This window comes from Balaenoptera musculus, chromosome 12 (assembly GCF_009873245.2).
Source record: "Balaenoptera musculus isolate JJ_BM4_2016_0621 chromosome 12, mBalMus1.pri.v3, whole genome shotgun sequence".
NCBI lineage: Eukaryota > Metazoa > Chordata > Mammalia > Artiodactyla > Balaenopteridae > Balaenoptera > Balaenoptera musculus.
The window spans coordinates 248,391-266,118 of NC_045796.1; the positions used below are offsets into that span (position 1 = coordinate 248,391).

A 17,728-nucleotide genomic window follows, 5' to 3' on the forward strand; every position below is an offset into this window, starting at 1 on the left:
CTACTGTAGAGAGCAGTGCATTCACCTGTCCTTTTTTATTTGATACATTATTGAATGCTGGTCTCATCCTTTGACAATTCAGAAATCATAGCAAAGAAAAAATGTTTCAGTGCTTTTGATATTCATATTAGTGGTAGTGTTCTGTTATTCTAACTAACTCATCATCCCACGTGCCTTTAAAAATTAAGGGTTCTCAGCGTAAAATACTTAATATAGAACTGACCAAATAAAAGCCCTGTAGTCTGAATCTGGATTGGATATATTAGTATGAACTCATGAGGTATTTTATCTTGAAAACTTTTAAAGGGAAGGAAGCAAGCACTTATCCTGCTATGTGAAAGAAGTATATCACTATATAAAAAAGTGTTCTAACAAATCATGAAAAAAATAATTAGAATTTTATCTTTTGCAACCCACTAATGAATTAGTGGATCAATCAGGAGATGACAATCAGACGTTAAATTCCTAACAAACACTACTTACAGTCTTTACAAAGGGATCAAGCCTTTAGATGCAGTCAGCCACCGGCACGAAATGCAGAGAACAGAGGAATACGCTGGCTGCACCTTCCTGAGTTTGCAAATAGCAAGACAGACTAAGAAACTACTAGCCAAACAGCCTATAAATTTCCTTAAATGAGATGGCAGGGGAGCTTAAGGAATAAAACAGACATAACAACATCAATTTATTAAAATGGAAGAGTGACCTATATTGGTGTTTAGGTAACCACTGTAAAAGGATAATGGCTATTGGGGTGGGTGGTGTGGCTGGACTGGAGCATACGGAGTAACAAGAATTCAGTAAAGTGACTGGAAATAAATCTCACCAATAATTTTAAAGTGTTATGAAAAATGCCATTAATAACAAACTAAAATACTTAGGAATTAACTTTTATGTAATGTAAAGCCCTATATGAAAAAAATTACGAAACTTTACTGAAGAACCTAAGAGAAGACTCACACGTGGGGAAACAATTCTTTCTTGAATAGAAGGAGATCATATTGGACTGATGTCTTTCCAATTCATCCATACATTACTGACATCACTAATGATTGGAAAATGCAAGAAAAGGGCCCTTCATACACCATGTTCTCTCTGGAGTGTAATCTGGTATGGATCTATCAAAACCTAGGATGTATAAATGCTCTTAATGCAGTGACTCCTCTTCTAGGCATGTTACTACAGAAATACCTGTACTTATCCACAAATACACATAAAAGGATGTTCCCTGCAGCACCTGTTTATAATAGTGAAACACCACAGATAACATAAATGACCATAATTACGGAAATGGTTAAATACATAAACTTGTGTAACCATCAGATTACACCATCAGATTATATCATGTGGCACCATCAGATTCCATTTCATGGCAGTATGTTTGTCATGGAAAAATGTGTATGATATAGTGACTAAAAAAAGGAAGCTATAAAATCAAACATATGCTTTACTATTTTTTCAATATGATAACAAAAGCACCCCCAAAGGAAAAAATCTGAACAGAAGAGGGCTGGGGAGGTACCCACCAATCCGGTACTTAACCTGGGGAAACAGACAGAAGGGAGAGGAAGGAAGAAACTTCCTGGTTGTATACCGCTGAGCCGTCTGAAAAAATATTTTTACAATTAAAAAGAAAAACACGCACCCGAACAATGAACCCCAAGAACTTACACATGCTCACCTGATATTCATGAGAAAAACAGATACACACCTCACCAGTCGGTGGACGACCCCAGCTCTAACACTGAAGGCCTTTGGCTTAGAGCCCGTGTTTGCCACTTACGGGCTCTGTAACCTTGGGCAGACCCTGAGCTGGGGCCTACCTTGCCCTACTTGTGAAAGAGGAACAAAACCTAACTGCAGCTTTTGTGAGAAGGCAACGTATCTGGGAAACGGGAGGTGCTCAATGTATGGGACGTAATAAACACGTTTTGTGAGCAACTTAAAATTTTCAGACAATTCTTCCATTTTCACTGCAACATACAATGAAATGTTGATTGAAACAAACAACAAGCAAGCAAGCAAGCAAACACACCGAAATGGTTTCAGGCATTGTATCTAAAATACGACTTTTTAAACAGTATGAGCACATGAATCTTACAAAGTTTCATTTATAACATCAATCTAACACTTTTATAAACAGCATTTATTGTACAGAGTACTCTGAAGGAAGAAAAATATGTACAGCCATTTGTTTTCATTAATACATTTCTATTCTGTCCTGCAATACTGAAAAGGCGGAATGTGGCACAAAAATAACCCATAGGAGTTACAAATTAGAAAACAACACTTTTAAAAAAGATTTTTACTTTTCTGGTAGAAATATAAAAACTGTGGTTTATGGGGAAGAAATTAAACAAAATAAAGTCCAATCGATTGTTGAGGTGGCTTTAACACTTAAAGTTTTGTCCCTTAAACCAACTTGTCAACAGCAGTAAGTGTTTAAAATCTAAATATAAATAAACGGGCAGCGCTGCCCAAATAGCAGCACAGTTCGAGCAACTTACAGTAACACTTCGGTGTTCTCTGTGTAGAAATAATACCCCCTTCCTGGCATCCCTATGGGGTACACATGCAGGAGAGCTTCACCTCGTGCTGCAACCTACAACCGGACATCCATCCTCTCATCACATGGGGCCGTCCACAACACCACTAAATGTACCAGAACTGATTTGTTTTAAAAAAACAAGTGGGTGGGGGAGGCAGGAGTACATGACAGCCATTACGTTGTCTTCCTGAAACCCTTTAGAATAGGGTAGATGTTCTCAAAGGCTTCATAAATTTCTGCTCTGACTTTAGCACCTATGAAGACAAGTTGGAGTAGAGAAGAGTCTGAAACGGCATTTGTTAACATAAAACCACAAGCACAATTCTCTCCACACCCAGTAAGACAGATGCATTAAAACATCAACGATGGACCCTTGTCATAATCCTATTTTTGTTTTTAAGGTGTTATTTTTTTAAGTTGGCTTTTTAAAAAAATTACAAAAGCAGCGCCCCAGGTGACTCCAGCTTCCTTCCCCACAGTCTGCCCATGTGACCGGTGTTGGTCTCTGGACTGGGTCAGAACCCAGCAGGGCAGCAGTGAGAGTGGCTGAATCTTATTCTCCCAGTCGCTGCCTTCAAACAAGCTCTTTTGAATCTTCCTTTGTTGTCGCAACATGATAATGGTGATGAACCCCAAAGTTTTAGACGATGGTACCCAACTTAAAACGCCATTTGTTATGCAATGTAATGCCCACCTCCCCCTTCCCCCCCAAGGTCAGGCTTCAGCTGAAGCACCAGCAGGGCTGTGCTCTGACTGCCCTCGGCTCACTCCCTCTGCTGGGTACGTTTCCCGTCAGAGTGTCAGGGTCAGGGGAAGAGGAAAAAAGGGCAAAGCTTCTTTATAAGTAACTAGTCAACTGTCCCGACAATGTGGTATTACTTCTTAGCACTGAGAAAATGCCATTCTTCACACTTTCAAAACTTCGAACAGTACTTCCTGTTGCAACTTACCTGTTAATACAACTTTTCCAGAAACAAAAATAAGGAGAACAATTCTCGGTTTGATCATTCTGTAGATTAAACCAGGAAATAACTCTGGCTCATAACTAGAAGGAAAATGGCAGAAACAGTTTAGAAATTAACAGCTGCTCATGCCTTTAGGAAAAATGGGGACCTGAACAAGGGAAAGTACTGGCTAAGCAGCACACTAATGAGGAGGTGAAGCCCAATTCTTAAGTAGCATCACAGGAGAGAGTACTCAAGGCCAGGGAGGCCAACTTGTAACTGGCACTTGAAGACCAACTAACTCTATTTCTAATGAATCTGGATTTCCGGACATAAGAACAAGAGCTTTATAAGTATGTTCTATAGTCTCCGACCTTTATCAAGTTTCATTCTGGACAAGTTTACACCAACATACAAGAGCCCAATAATCATTTATTTATAAGATCTGACAGTCACACAGTTTACCTTCTAATCATTCACATCTCATCTCCTTAAACTGAAATATCTCTAGCTGTTAACTTTGTTCAGGCAATTTAACCAAAGTGATAGAAAAGATACTAGTAGGAGACTGAATCTTTCCCTGACTATGCTGTCTGACTAAATGCACTATTGGTATGTTTTATTCTAATCCTAGTAATCTCATTTTCTTAGTTAGAGAGATTGAAAACAGTTAGGATGTGTGACTGTGTTTAACCTAGTGGAAAATTCAAGATAGGCTTCTCTGAGGAAGAGATGCTGGGGTGGATATGTGAAATGCCAGTGGGACTTTCCTAGGTGAAAAGTGAAATAAGAGTGTGCCAGGTATAAAAGTGGGACGTGCAAGGGCCCTGGTGCAATAAGGGCATGATAAGCCTTGGGGGTGCTACGAGCAGAGAGGCTGGAGAGGTGGGCAGGGACTACCTGCCTTGTAAGTCTTCGTCAGGAAGTAGCAGGGAAAATAAATGTTGCCTAGCACAAAAGATTCAAACAACTGGGGAAAAAACTGATACAAGAGGTTGTGGACTTTGTTCATGCATTTAAAATGTATTTAGTGAGCAATAAAATGATAAAACATACAGAAGGGGAATCAATTTCATCCCAGTAAAGGGGAGTTTTGGGTGTCGTTAAGTGAAATGACAGGGAAGTAGGAGGCTGGTGAGAATAACAGGTGTTACCAAAGACATCAGGAAGAAACTTCAACAATAAATGTACCTATATCATTTGTTCTTACATATTAATTAGTTTGCATATGTTTTATCATGAACAGTGTTTCAATAAATTATAAATTAATTGTTGCCAAAAGCAATCACAATCCATTTCAGACTCACCTACTGAACTGTTGGTGGGTAAGCACAAGGCCTTCTAACCTTATAGGGAACTTCACATCGCAGCTCCCCACCATGTTCTGAATCTTGAAGTCCAAGAACTTAGCTGGAAAACCCAACTTCTGTACAACCCTGGCATATTTTCTTGCTGCTAGTCTGGACTGTTCTTCACTAGGGAAAGAAAAAGTGAAATATTCATACTCAAAGACAGCTAAAATAGTTATTTAGATGAAAAACTTATAAAAAGCCCAAATTAGGAAAGATATTTTATAAAGTGTAAACTGGTCACCCCTTCCAATAAAGAAAAGCTCAACAGACATTAACAGTTTTATGTACAAAGTATTCCTGTGTCCTTGACAGAAAACTTAGGCCTACCAAAATGAATCCTTTCAATTCACCAAATTACTGATAGTCCTAGATTTTTTTTAAAAAAATATTTATTTATTTATTTGGCTGTGCCGGGTCTTAGTTGCAGCACACGGGATCTTCATTGTGGCACGCGGGATCGTTAGTTGCGGCATGTGGAATCTTTAGTTGTGGCATGCAAACTCTTAGTTGCCGCATGTGGGATTTAATTCCCTGACCAGGGATCGAACCCGGGCCGCCTGCATTGGGAGCGCAGAGTCTTAAGCCACTGGACTACCAGAGAAGTCCCGACAGCCCTAGATTTTACACATGTGAAACATAATATCATCATCACCATTATCATTAATATTATTGTAGTTGAGCTCACAAGTTTCTACTGAGATGAAAACTAACAAGCTTCATTTGGACAGGAAAATAATGATGAGACTTATACTCAAAGAATGCATACACTAATTCCTCTTTTATGTCAAGTCTTTCTTTATCCATTCCTAGAAGTCATCTCTTGGACAAAACTATGACTTAGCAGGGCAGGGCTCATGTAACAAAAGCAGAATGAAAGCAGTATCATCGTCGACAAAAGGCTCTCAAGTGCAGGGTCATGAATGACAAAAATGAGGCATGCATACATGCTGAATTGTATGGAAATAAGGTGATAGCATACACCCTAAACTAATGCCTGATTTTAAGAAAATGAAGTTACTGCTGTCTAAAAGTGATGAGAATCAACTATTTTAATAAGAAAGCAACAATAACATTTTATTAAAGTATTAGCCTAACACCTAGAAACCATGACACAGCCATTTCTTTCGTAACATACAGACCAGGACAATGAACTCCTTTAAACCCACCTCTTGGCTCCTGTGCACACCATCTTCCCAGAACTGAATATCAGTGCAGTGGTCCGGGGCTCTCTTATTCTCATGATTACAGCAGCAAACCGCTAAAACAGCCAGAGACAATAGTTAATGATGTCATGCCAGACTGCTGACTTCTGTCAGGAGAACTAGACAATGAGAAAGAACACCCCAAATAGGAAGAAGGACCTGGTACTTAGACAGTTATCAAGATATCTGTCATGTGTTTCCATACAGGACTCCCTCACATCACCATGTGCCACACATCTTTTGCATACGGAGCAAACACATAAGCTGTGACTGCTAAGGCGGTTGGACCGAGATCTCTGTGTTCTGTCATACACATCCCAACAACTGAAGACAAGGAATATTTGCAAAATATTTTTCTTTAACTATACATTTTGTTTTATTAATTTTTTTTAGGCAAATCTACTGAAAAACCTTTTCCACCTCCAGAAGGAATTAATAAATCAGATTACAAGCATATCAACGCATAGTGATGTTACCTCCTGTTTCCAATACTTTTAGAAACTGAATTGGTGGATTGGCATTTATATAAATGCAATGGCCTCAGTGATTAGGTTACATGATATAAAGCAAAAAATTAGTTTCAAAATAACTGAAATTTTAATATCTGCTATCCAATTACACATGAAAAAATTCGTATTATTTCTAATCAAGATCACTCTTTGACAAATTAGATTGCTTTCACAATTTTAGTTTAAAAACTACTATATGTCTTCTCTCTGATTTTACCACCATGTAAAAATGTTAGCATTATATTCTAGTTTATACAAGTCCCAGGAAATGCCTAATTATTTTGCATTTCCTAAATTCCCTCTACTGGTTTTATTGCTTGGATAACTAATATCATTTCATTAGAAAAAATTATGTAAAATCATGTATTCAACTTAATAAAATTCTGACAAAAGATTCTTATAATGCTACACTCATATGGATTTGCCATATGCATTAGGCTGTTATTTTTTTTTGTTTAATAAATTTATTTATTTTATTTATTTATTTTTGGCTGCGTTGGGTCTTCATTGCTGTGCACGGGCTTTCTCTAGTTGTGGCAAGCGGGGGCTACTCTTCCTTGCAGTGCGCGGGCTTCTCACTGCGGTGGCTTCTCATGTTGCAGAGCACGGGCTCTAGGCGTGCGGGCCTCAGTAGTTGTGGCTCACGGGCTCTACAGCGCAGGCTCAGTAGCTGTGGTGCACGGGCTTAGGTGCTCCGCGGCATGTGGGATCTTCCCAGAGCAGGGGTCGAACCCATGTCCCCCGTACTGGCAGGGGGATTCTTAACCACTGCGCCACCAGGGAAGCCCTAGGCTATTATCTTAAAATCAGAAAACTTGTAGGTATTTTTCCCTTAATCTTTTTATTATAACAAAATCGGCAGTTATACAAAGGTAGAAAATATAATAAACTTCTTGTACTTATTATCCAACTTTAACAATTATTAACTTTTGGCTAATCTTGTTTCATCCATATGCCCCTTTCCCAATTCTCCAACTGGATTATTCTGAAGTAAATTCCAGGTAGCATGGCATTCTATTCTATATAGTTTTCAAAACATAAATGGGATCATACTATATATTTTGTTCTGTAACTTCACATGATCCCCTCACAATGGATATGTCAAACTTTATCTTGTGGACTGCTTTATTCCTAAAGTCTCTTACTTGGCAGCTATTCAATAAAAATGCTGCATATTTTGCTTTAAATCCTTGTTTTGCTGGTGTCAACAAACTTAAACACAACATATTCTTTTTGATCTAGAGACCTTTGGAAGAAAATTCTGTATTATTATAGTCTGAAATACATTAAAATTGTTCTGACCTTGGGATTATATTCAGCATTCCGGGCACGAAGTGCAATGGTCTTTAGGTCAAGTTTACAACCAAGATTCACTGTGGATACAATATTTCTGTAAGAAATTAGAAAAGAAAACATGATTATTTACTGTTAGTGTTAGATGATTACCTAGAAATCGTATTCTTTCATTAGAACTAATTTAATGAAATTTAATGAGATTAAATTAGTTTAATTTAAACTATCTTAATTTTTTAAATTAAAATTTTAAAAAATTGCTGACATTAAGTGTTTAAACAAGTACCAAACACCATGCCAACATTTTACAAAGATAATCTCACTTAATACTTACAATGCACTATGAAGTAATAACTATTAATACTGCCATTTTCAGATGAAGAAGCTGAGGCTTAAATGGGGGTAACTTGCTCTGTATACACATGGCTCCTAAGTGAGGTATGACTTTCCCACTTCTCTCAAAATAAGTATCTTTTGGAAGAACAGAAGTTCAATTATCTTTGACAAAGGAAGAAAACCAGTGTTTTCCTCTGATTGACCCTCAGTAAGTCAGGAAAAACAAACATCACCATTTATTATCTGGGTCCAATGAACACTTTTCATTTTTTAATATTCTTAAATAATTTTATAAATAACTTGTAAATTAGTTGTAACATCCCTCTCTTGTGAATACTGATCCCAGATTGCAAATACATCTCCAACTCTTCCAGCTCATGGCTGCTTCTGGGTCTTTTTTTGCACTGTCAAAATGCAATACCTTTGAAAACCTGATGCTCATAATTAGGTTGAAAAGAGGTTAGGTGTCTTCTTAATACACAACTGTAATGCCAGTTAGGATGATCAACTCAACGTTCTCATTTCTACATCACCTATTTCCTTCCAATCAATTTTACATACACAAGTTCACAGAACTTTCTTATAATCTATTTTATTTCTGTAGAATTGGTAGTAACATCCCTACTTCCTTTTCTGATTTTAGTAATTTGAGTCTTCCCTTTTTTTGTTAGTCTAACTAAATGTTTGTTGATTTTTTTCAAAGAACCAACCTTTTGTTTCACTGATTTTCTCTATTGTTTTTCTTTTCTCTATTTCATTTCTCTCTGCCCTAATCTTTACTATTTCCTTCCTTCTGCTAGCTTTAGGGTTAGTTTGTTCTTTTTTTAGTTGTAATGTTAAGTTATTGATTTGAAATATTTCTTGTTTTTTAATGTGATCATTTATAGGTATAAATTTCACCCATAGCACCACATTTGCTGCATCCCATATGTTTTAGTATGTTGCATTTTTGTTTTCATTTGTCTATAAGTATTTTCTAACTGCCCCTGTGATCTTCAATCCATTGGCTGTTTAAAAGTGTGTTATTTGGACTTCCCTGGTGGCGCAGTGGTTAAGAATCCGCCTGCCAATGCAGGGGACACGGGTTTGAGCCCTCGTCTGGGAAGATCCCACATGCCGCGGAGCAACTAAGCCCATGCACCACGACTACTGAGCCTGCGCTCTAGAGCCCACGAGCCACAACTACTGAGCCCACGCACCGCAATGAAGAGTAGCCCCTGCTCGCTGCAACTAGAGAAAGTGCGCGCGCGCAGCAACGAAAACCCAACGCAGCCAAAAATAAAAATAAATAAATAAGTTTATAACAAAAATAAATTAAAAAAATAAAAGTATGTTATTTAATTTCTACAATCTTGTGAATTTTCTGGGACGCTTTGTGGAATACCAGAAATATTACGGTGTTGGCAAGAAACAAACACCCCATCTGAACTGGGTAGAATTTACGATTTAAACCAAAGGTGCAAATTAAATGCACACAGGAGCCAGGTAAGTGTGCAGGACAATAGGGTATGGTGTTTATAGAGGTGAGCTAACAAGTGCTTATCTTTCTAAAATCATTAAGATTAAAATTATTTTGTTTTTTAAATTGTTTCAGATCAAACAAACACCCAAGGCAAGATTTAGGTCACTGGATAACAGTCAGGATCCATGGCTAAACACTACTTAGTTCTAAAAATGATCAGGAATGACTTACAAGAAAACTGGGTGACACAGTTGTTACAAATAACCCCTGATGTGGCCATAAACTTCCTAAAGGCAAAAGCTATATACTTCTCAGTGACAGATATTTAACAATATTTGTTTGTTTTTCAGGAAGGATAAATTTTCCCTACCCGTCCCCTACCCCCCAGTTCTGTTATATATAGGATCTAATTCAATTAGATAGAAAAATACATTTAGGACAAGAACAGCCATCCTCAGCTTGTGGAAAGGGCACAGTTCTTCAAAAATTTACATGCAGCCCTTACAATAACCAATGAAGGAAAACAAGGACCACTATGAACTATAATGATTCTGCGACTAAGTTATTAATCTTCCCAAAGATTAAAAATATCACAAGGGAAGGAGACTACATAAAGCTTCATTTGGTAAATCAGCTACAGCAAAATGTCTACAATAACAATAATGCAATCCAAATTGGACTTCATTGGCCCAAGCATATAAGCACAGCTACTAAATTTCTCAAGATGTTATGAGAGCCTTTTACTGGGGGCACTGACTCACTAAGACAGCTTTCCTTTTCTTTCTCAAGTGAGAGATAAAGCGCGTTTGGATGCATGGTCACCATTAGTGCCACACAAATCAATCAATCCATCTGAGAACAAAGAACAGCAGCACAGCTCCAGGGGACCCTCCAGGGCAGGGAAAGGACGTCCAACAAGTACTCACTGCAGCTGCGGCACAATCCCAGAGCTCTCCGAGGCAGGCGTGGCGGGGGTAATGGGGGTCATGGGCGTCATGGGGGAGGGATACAGCGGAGTGGTGCCCGGCAAGGGCGCGGTCGTAAGAGTCTGTGAGTGGAAGAGCTGTGGTGTCTGGCCGGAGGCCCCCTGGGTTGCCTGCTGGGACGTCGACTGCTGAACGGCTGCCACTGCCGCCTGCTGCTGCTGCTGCTGCTGCTGCTGCTGCTGCTGTTGCTGCTGCTGCTGCTGCTGCCTCTGCTGCTCTTCCAACACAGACAGACTGTTGCTGCTCTGAATAGGCTGCGGAGTCAGTCCTGTGCCATACGGCATCATCGGACTAAAGATAGGGATTCCAGGAGTCATGGCACCCTGTGGGAAGTTAGGAGAGCAATGGGTTAGGCTGGCTGCTGTGAGTGTCTGCACGACTTGGCTGGTAGAACAGCAGGTGAGATTTGCAAAGACAGGCCCCTTCCGAGTACAAATGGGGTTATTTCGCAGTAATGAGGAGGAACTTGCTATTCTTACACACATCACTTTCTTCTTCAGCATAACACAGTAGCTAAGAGCTTAGGATGTGGACGTAGACCTGGGTGTGAAATCCAACTCTGCTACTTACAACACGTGAGAATTTAAGGAAGCTCCTTAACCCTTCAGGCTCTACAGGATAACAATGCTCTAAGACTTAGAAAAAATCGAGAACTTCTACTCTTTGAAAGATACCATTCAGAAAATTAAAACTTTGGACTTCCCTGGTGGTCCAGTGGTTAAGAACCTGTCTCGTAATACAGGGGACGCCGGTTCGATCCCTGGTCAGGGAACTAAGATCCCACAGGCTGCGGGGCAACTAAGCCCATGCACCACAACTAGAGAGCCCGAGTGCCGCAACTACAGAGCCCATGTGCTCTGGATCCTGTGCACCACAATGAGAGAGAAGTCCGTGCACCACAACTAGAGAGAAGCCCACGCGCCGCAACGAAAGATCCCATGTGGCACAACTAAGACCCTACGCAGCCAAAAAAATAAAATAAATAAATATTTTTTTAAAAAAGAATTAAAAATTAAGCCAAAGACTACGAGAAAACATCTACCATACATATATCTGAGACAGAACTTGTATCCAGACTACAAAAAAACAATCAAAATTCAATAAAAGATGAAAAAATAGACCAATAAAGAATGGGCAAAAGATGTGAAGGACATTTTACACATGAAGATCTGTAAATAGCTAATAAGCACTTGACAAGACGTTCAAGATCATAAGTCAACAGGAAAATGCTTGTACTTCTAGAATGGCTGAAGTAAAAACCCAAGTGCTGGTGAGAATGTGGAGCAACTAGAACTCTCACAGGTCGCTGGCAGAGCTTCAGAACACACTTTCTTATAAAGTTAAACACGCACTTACACAATGACCCAGCAATCCCACTCCTGAGTACTCACCCAAGAGAAACAAAAACACAGCAGACATGGAGAATGTACACAAACGTACAGCACCTTTATTCATAATGGCCCCAACCTGGAAACAACCCTAATGTCAGCAACTGGAAAATGGACAAACTGTGGTACACCCATACAACAGAGTGCTACTTGGTGATAAAAAGGAACTTGCTGATATACAGAGAAGACAGACACAAAAAAAGCATATACTGGTATGATGCCATTTGCATGATATTCTAGAGTACGCAAAACTATCTCTAACTCTGGAAAGCAGATCAGTAGTTGCCTGGAGCTAGGGGAGTGACTGCAAGGGGGCAGGAAGGGATTTTTAGGGTGATTGAAATGTTCCGTAACTTTCACAGGTGCATACACTTATCAAAACACATACTTAAAATGGGTGTTTTTGGACTTCCCTGGTGGCACAGTGCATAAGAATCCACCTGCCAATGCAGGGGAAACAGGTTCGATCCCTGGTCTGGGAAGATCCCACATGCCACGGAGTAGTGAAGCCCGTGCACCACAACTACTGAGCCTGTGCTCTAGGGCCCACGTGCCACAACTACTGAAGCCCACACACCTAGAGCCCATGCTCTGCAACAAGAGAAGCCACCACAAGAAGAAGCCCGCTCACCGCAACTAGAGAAAGCCCGCGTGCAGCAACGAAGATCCAACGGAGCCAAAAACAAAATTAAATCTTAAAAAAAAAAGAGTGTTTTTATTTAAGTATGTAAACTACATTTCAACAGAAGTTACTTAAAAAATTTAAAAGTAGCTACATTATTTGGAACCTTAAACATAAAAATGAAAAGATAAAACTAGAAAATAATTTGGCTAGAGTTATCTCCAAAATCAAACACACTATAATCACTCGGACCACTTTCATAAGTGTTTATCAAAAGATTAAGTTTTATAGACAAATACACATTTTAGCTTCCAAACAAACTCCCCAAATCAAAGACTATCATGCCTATTTAAAGCCTAATAGAACTTCTCAATGAAATAAAGGAGGCTTAAAAAATATAAATCCATTTTCAACAACAGATGGTTAAATTCCCTTGCTTCCCTTTTACACTGTCTCTAACAATGCAGATTCTGTCCTACGTGTACCCTCCCTCCAGTTGTGTTACCTGAGGGGAGGCCAGGCCCTGGGCATAGGGTGGGAGGCTGTTGTTCTGATCCATGAGGTTCGCTTTCTTCTCGGCAAATCAAAAACCTTTGGACTGGGAATCACCGCGGCACTCAGTCTTCTCCTAGAGCATCCCCAGCACACTCTTAGCGACTTCCGCAACTCTCTGGGTTATCTTCATGCACACCAAGAAACAGGGACGCTGCTTTGAAAAAAGTTTGAAGTTTAACGTAAGAATACAGGTAAGCTATACAGTCTTACAAACCAGTTTCATGGTTAAACAAAAAACAAACAAACAAAGAATGAAAAAAACCAACGAAACTATTTTGGAATATATTTCTTTTTACCTTACAAAGCTGAAATCTTATTCCTTCCACATTTCCTGTGACTGCATGCAAAATTACCAACAGGACAAAAAATTGGTTTTTTATGTGTTTAATTTATAGTCTTATAATGTTAAAAATTAAGATACATAATCAACATTAAAAACTTTTGGGGAAAAACACCCAGGGAAAACAAATTCCTAAGGAACCTGTCACATCTGAGTAGAAATATTTATTATGCACTGTATACACAGCGCTATTAGGCTAAATTCAAGTTTTAAAATATTCCATTCAGCATTCTATCCTCTACAATGTCTTGGGCATTAAGTTTAATAAATTTTGAATTGGATCCAATACACTTTAGTGTGCTCATTTATTGAACAACTACTTTAAATAAAACACTGTGATAGAAACCGTACAGACATAAAAATAAGCATCATGTTTTTATATATGTAATAACTTTACTTCTTCAGAACACATATATACAAACTATGCCTGTATCTGGCTTTCCTCAAATCATCTCTTTACTGGCTACACGTTTGAAATTTCTTTTAGTCAAAAGAACCGAGTGACTGATGAACTACCTCTTATTGTTTAGTTCAGATGGACTCCTACCGTGCTCAGGGCTGCTGTGGGAACTGACCGATTCAAACAGGACCGATTAACACCTCAAGAACAGCATCTAATTATCACACAGTAAGCACAGGATAAATGTTAGCTATTGTTATTAGATTTCAGTTTAAACATTACCATCTAATAAGATATTCTCACACAGAACTTACAGATCTTAAAGTTACAAGTTATACGTCAAAGACACACATGTAACTCAAGCACGTACTGGTACAAAATAGGCACTCAGAAAGAATCTGATAATGACTTTGAAAGGACAAAGGACTCCAAAGACTATATATCCTACATATTCATCAATGGAAAACAGACCAAAAAAAAGAGAAAACTCTGCTTCAGAAAACATCAGACATTTAAGAAAATTATGCTCTTTCGGACACTGTTATCCTCTTACAAGAACAGAACTGCTGCAAATATAAAAATGAAGAGGCATTTGATCCCTGGCATCAAAGAGTTCAATTTGAAGGGTTTGTAAATAATCACTGCAAAACTTAAGTGCTATAATAGCAGATATGCACTATGCTAAGCCCCGTGAGTGAAGAAATCAGCAATATATGTCTTTGTAATCTCTGTACTTAGTACAGGGCCTGGCATATAGTATGTGATCATGAATGAATGCATACATGCCACACAAGACAATATAACTGCCAAGTGTTCTGAAGAGTATGTTCATAAAGCAGGGACCATACGGCCTGGGTCTAGCAAGGAGAGAAGGAATTTACATCCAGCATTTCAGGCAGAAGAAAGATCAAGCAGAAAGAGACAAACACTGAAAGAGCATGCAGTATGCAAGCAACAAATTTAGCATGACTGCATGGAATGTTCCTGCAGGGGATGAGACAGCAAATATAAGTGGGGTCACATTATCAGGATTTTAAGTCATTATTACATAAGCAATACGAGCAGTGACAAGGTTTTGCAGTGCACCATGAGTAGATCTACTCTGGCAAGACTGTGGATGAATTCCAAGAGATAAAACTGGAGGCTGGAAGTTCGGTTTAAGACTCACTGCTGTGGTTCAGGCAAGAGCTAATGAGGGCAGGATGTAAACCACTCATTAATATGACTACAGATTATCCAGAAACTGGTGGCTCCAGACCCCTTTTTACAAACTAAGTCTAGAGAAGAAATCTGAGGAACTAGGTTGAGGCCTCATGTTACCATTTTCAGAGCTCATCTCTCATTCCCAGTGATGGAACTGACCACCTTTCCTCCCCTGTGTCATTAAAACCGCACAAGTACTACCGCACTACTTTATCCTCACAAAAGAGAGTTGTTTGCAGAATCTCCTCATTTTTTAGTCAAATTCGATAGTTTTTGGAGATAATCACTGATGAGGGAAAAGACTCAATTAATTCTGCATAGCCTTCTAGTGACTGCATATGTCAGTCAAGCATAACCTTTTCGGAGACGCCTACCTGGAGTTTTAAACGAGAAAACCACACAGTCCAGGGCCTAGACAGGGAGACCTTGTAAGGAAAGTGGTGTGTATTTGTATCTTACGCTCTAGTGGCCTCTGACAAAACGTTAAAAAGTCTCAAGCGCAACTTTATTATAAAACCACCACTGCTGGTAGCAAAACAGGTGGGCACAGGCCAGGGTGAATCTGCCTTTCAATATCGAGAAAAATTAACGGATGGCAGGACATAAAGACTCCGCGTCTTGGAAGAGCGGGGCTGTCCTGCCCCAGGCCCCTCCCAGCACCCTGCACCCCACGCTCGTACAATGGGAAGCCGCTTTCGAACCACGGCAGAGGAAGGCACCCGGCGGCGTCGGCAGCCGGTACAGGCCGAAGCTGCGGCAGCACGAGCAGGAGGAACAGCCCCCGCGCGGTCTCCCCATCCATTCCGCGCCTCCTCCCACCATCACCCCAGGGCCCCGCTGCAGTGGTCACCTCTACACGAAACCTCAGAGAAAAGCTAAAAGGGCTGTTACCTGGAGTCACTGCAGAGACAACTACCGGTCGGCGAACACGAAGCTTAGCCGCAAACGGCCAAGGCGCCCGCTACGGCGACCCTTCCCGACCCTACAGAACTCCTGGCGCGCGTTGTTAACGTCACTTCCGCCAGTTCCGCCCTCGGCTTCGGCCGGCTACCCGCCGTGGAGCGCCGGCCATGGGAAGAGTGGGCGTTGCGTCACTTCCTGTGATTTGCTGGGTATTCGGCTTAAGGGAAACAAGGGGCGGGGCGGAGCTCTTCTGCCTTCCGGGCGAGGCCACCCTGCCAGAGTATTTTACGATTGGTTGTTGCTGGATATAGTAGGCAAGACATTGATTTTTAAATGTTGGCTGTTTAAACCCACTAGCGGTGTGACATTTAGCAAGTTACCAGACCTCTCCACCTCAGTTTCTTCGTCTGTAGGATGGAGTAATAATAGCACGTGTCCTCTAAGGATTGTGAGATGGATTAAGGAAATGCATGAACAGTGCCTGGCACATGGTAAGCATGTTAGCTAGTCTCAAACATGTAGAATGATAAACAAACAAACAAACAAAAAAACACCTGGTTTACAAATTCGATTATATTTTAATTCTGCTGCTACCATCTTATGCAGTATTTTCACATTGGTCACAAAGAGACTATAGGTAGTTGGACCCCAGAGTACCTCTCCTATGGCTCATTTAGGCATAATTACATGTTGTAATGCTTGTTAATTTGCTTCCTTTGTACTTAATATAATCAATGAGGTTGTGAGCCCCTTAAGGATAGGAAATGTTTTACAGAATTTTTGTGTCCAGGACAGTACCTGAATAAGTACAATACTTCTCTGTCCATAACCATCAAAGAAAATCCTTTGTTTACAGTAAAGTATGGGGAAAGTTTTAATTAAAAAAGTACTTTTCAAAAATCTTTTCTGCTTCCAGAATTGCATGTATATATCAGACAGTCCATTCGATATTAGCCAGCTGCTTGCTTGCTTTTTTACATAACATTTTTAAATTGTAAAATATAATATTCATATAAAGAAGTACATAAACCCATGTACAGATTAACAGACGGTATTAAATCAAGTAAAGACAACCGGTACTGCCGGCTCCACGACCCCCTACCCGTCCCCAGCCACACAGGCCCTTCCTACCCACTGTGTACCCCTAAGGTATATAGTATGTATTCTTTCGCTCAACGTCGGAAGACTCATCCATGTTGATGTGCCTTCGCTCTAGCTGAAGTAGGTTAATTTTTTTGCTGTGACACACCCCTCAGTTGCTTTATCCATTCTGCAGTTTATGGACATTTAGCTCATTTCCACTTTGGGGCCATTAAGAACAATGTTTTATGAACATTCTTACACGTCTTTCTGGCTAGGGTACATACCTCGGCGTGAAACTGCTGGGTCATGATGCGTGTGTATTTTCAACTATGCCGAGTAATGCCAATCCCTGTTCGAAATATGGCTGTACCAATTTACGCTCCAGTAGAGTCTTCGAGCTTCCGTTGCTCCATACTTTTGCCAATTTCTTTGTAAGGTCAGACTTTAAAATTTTTATCCATCAGGAGTGATTTCGAATGTTTCCTTGGGAGAGAAAGCCTTTACCTCGCTGTCAGCTCTCTTGCAAGAGCGGGCGCCGGCTACTCACTGGAAGGCTACCGCGCTTGCCTCTAGGACCAATGACCGGCGTGAGACCGAGCGGC

The 17,728-nt window shown here is 40.1% G+C and overlaps 1 protein-coding gene across 13 annotated transcripts; it reads right to left on the reverse strand.

Annotated features, from left to right (window-relative positions):
• Positions 1–376: 376 nt before the first annotated feature.
• LOC118904973 (TATA-box binding protein) lies at positions 377–17,672 on the reverse strand. 13 transcript variants are annotated; one of them, XM_036871191.1, is made up of 11 exons: positions 17,411–17,672; positions 16,032–16,315; positions 14,054–14,151; positions 13,494–13,534; positions 13,148–13,348; positions 10,573–10,955; positions 7,858–7,945; positions 6,011–6,102; positions 4,800–4,967; positions 3,499–3,593; positions 377–2,802 (listed from the first exon to the last, which is right to left on the reverse strand). In XM_036871191.1, exons 5-11 carry the CDS (start codon positions 13,199–13,201, stop codon positions 2,723–2,725), a joined length of 960 nt encoding a protein of 319 aa, XP_036727086.1. In that variant the 5' UTR covers positions 13,202–13,348; positions 13,494–13,534; positions 14,054–14,151; positions 16,032–16,315; positions 17,411–17,672; the 3' UTR covers positions 377–2,722. The 13 variants fall into 13 exon arrangements, with proteins under 13 accessions (XP_036727086.1, XP_036727087.1, XP_036727085.1 ...); XM_036871192.1 differs by having other exon boundaries at positions 13,148–13,351; XM_036871190.1 differs by lacking the exon at positions 13,494–13,534 and having other exon boundaries at positions 14,085–14,151.
• Between the last annotated feature and the right edge of the window lie 56 nt (positions 17,673–17,728).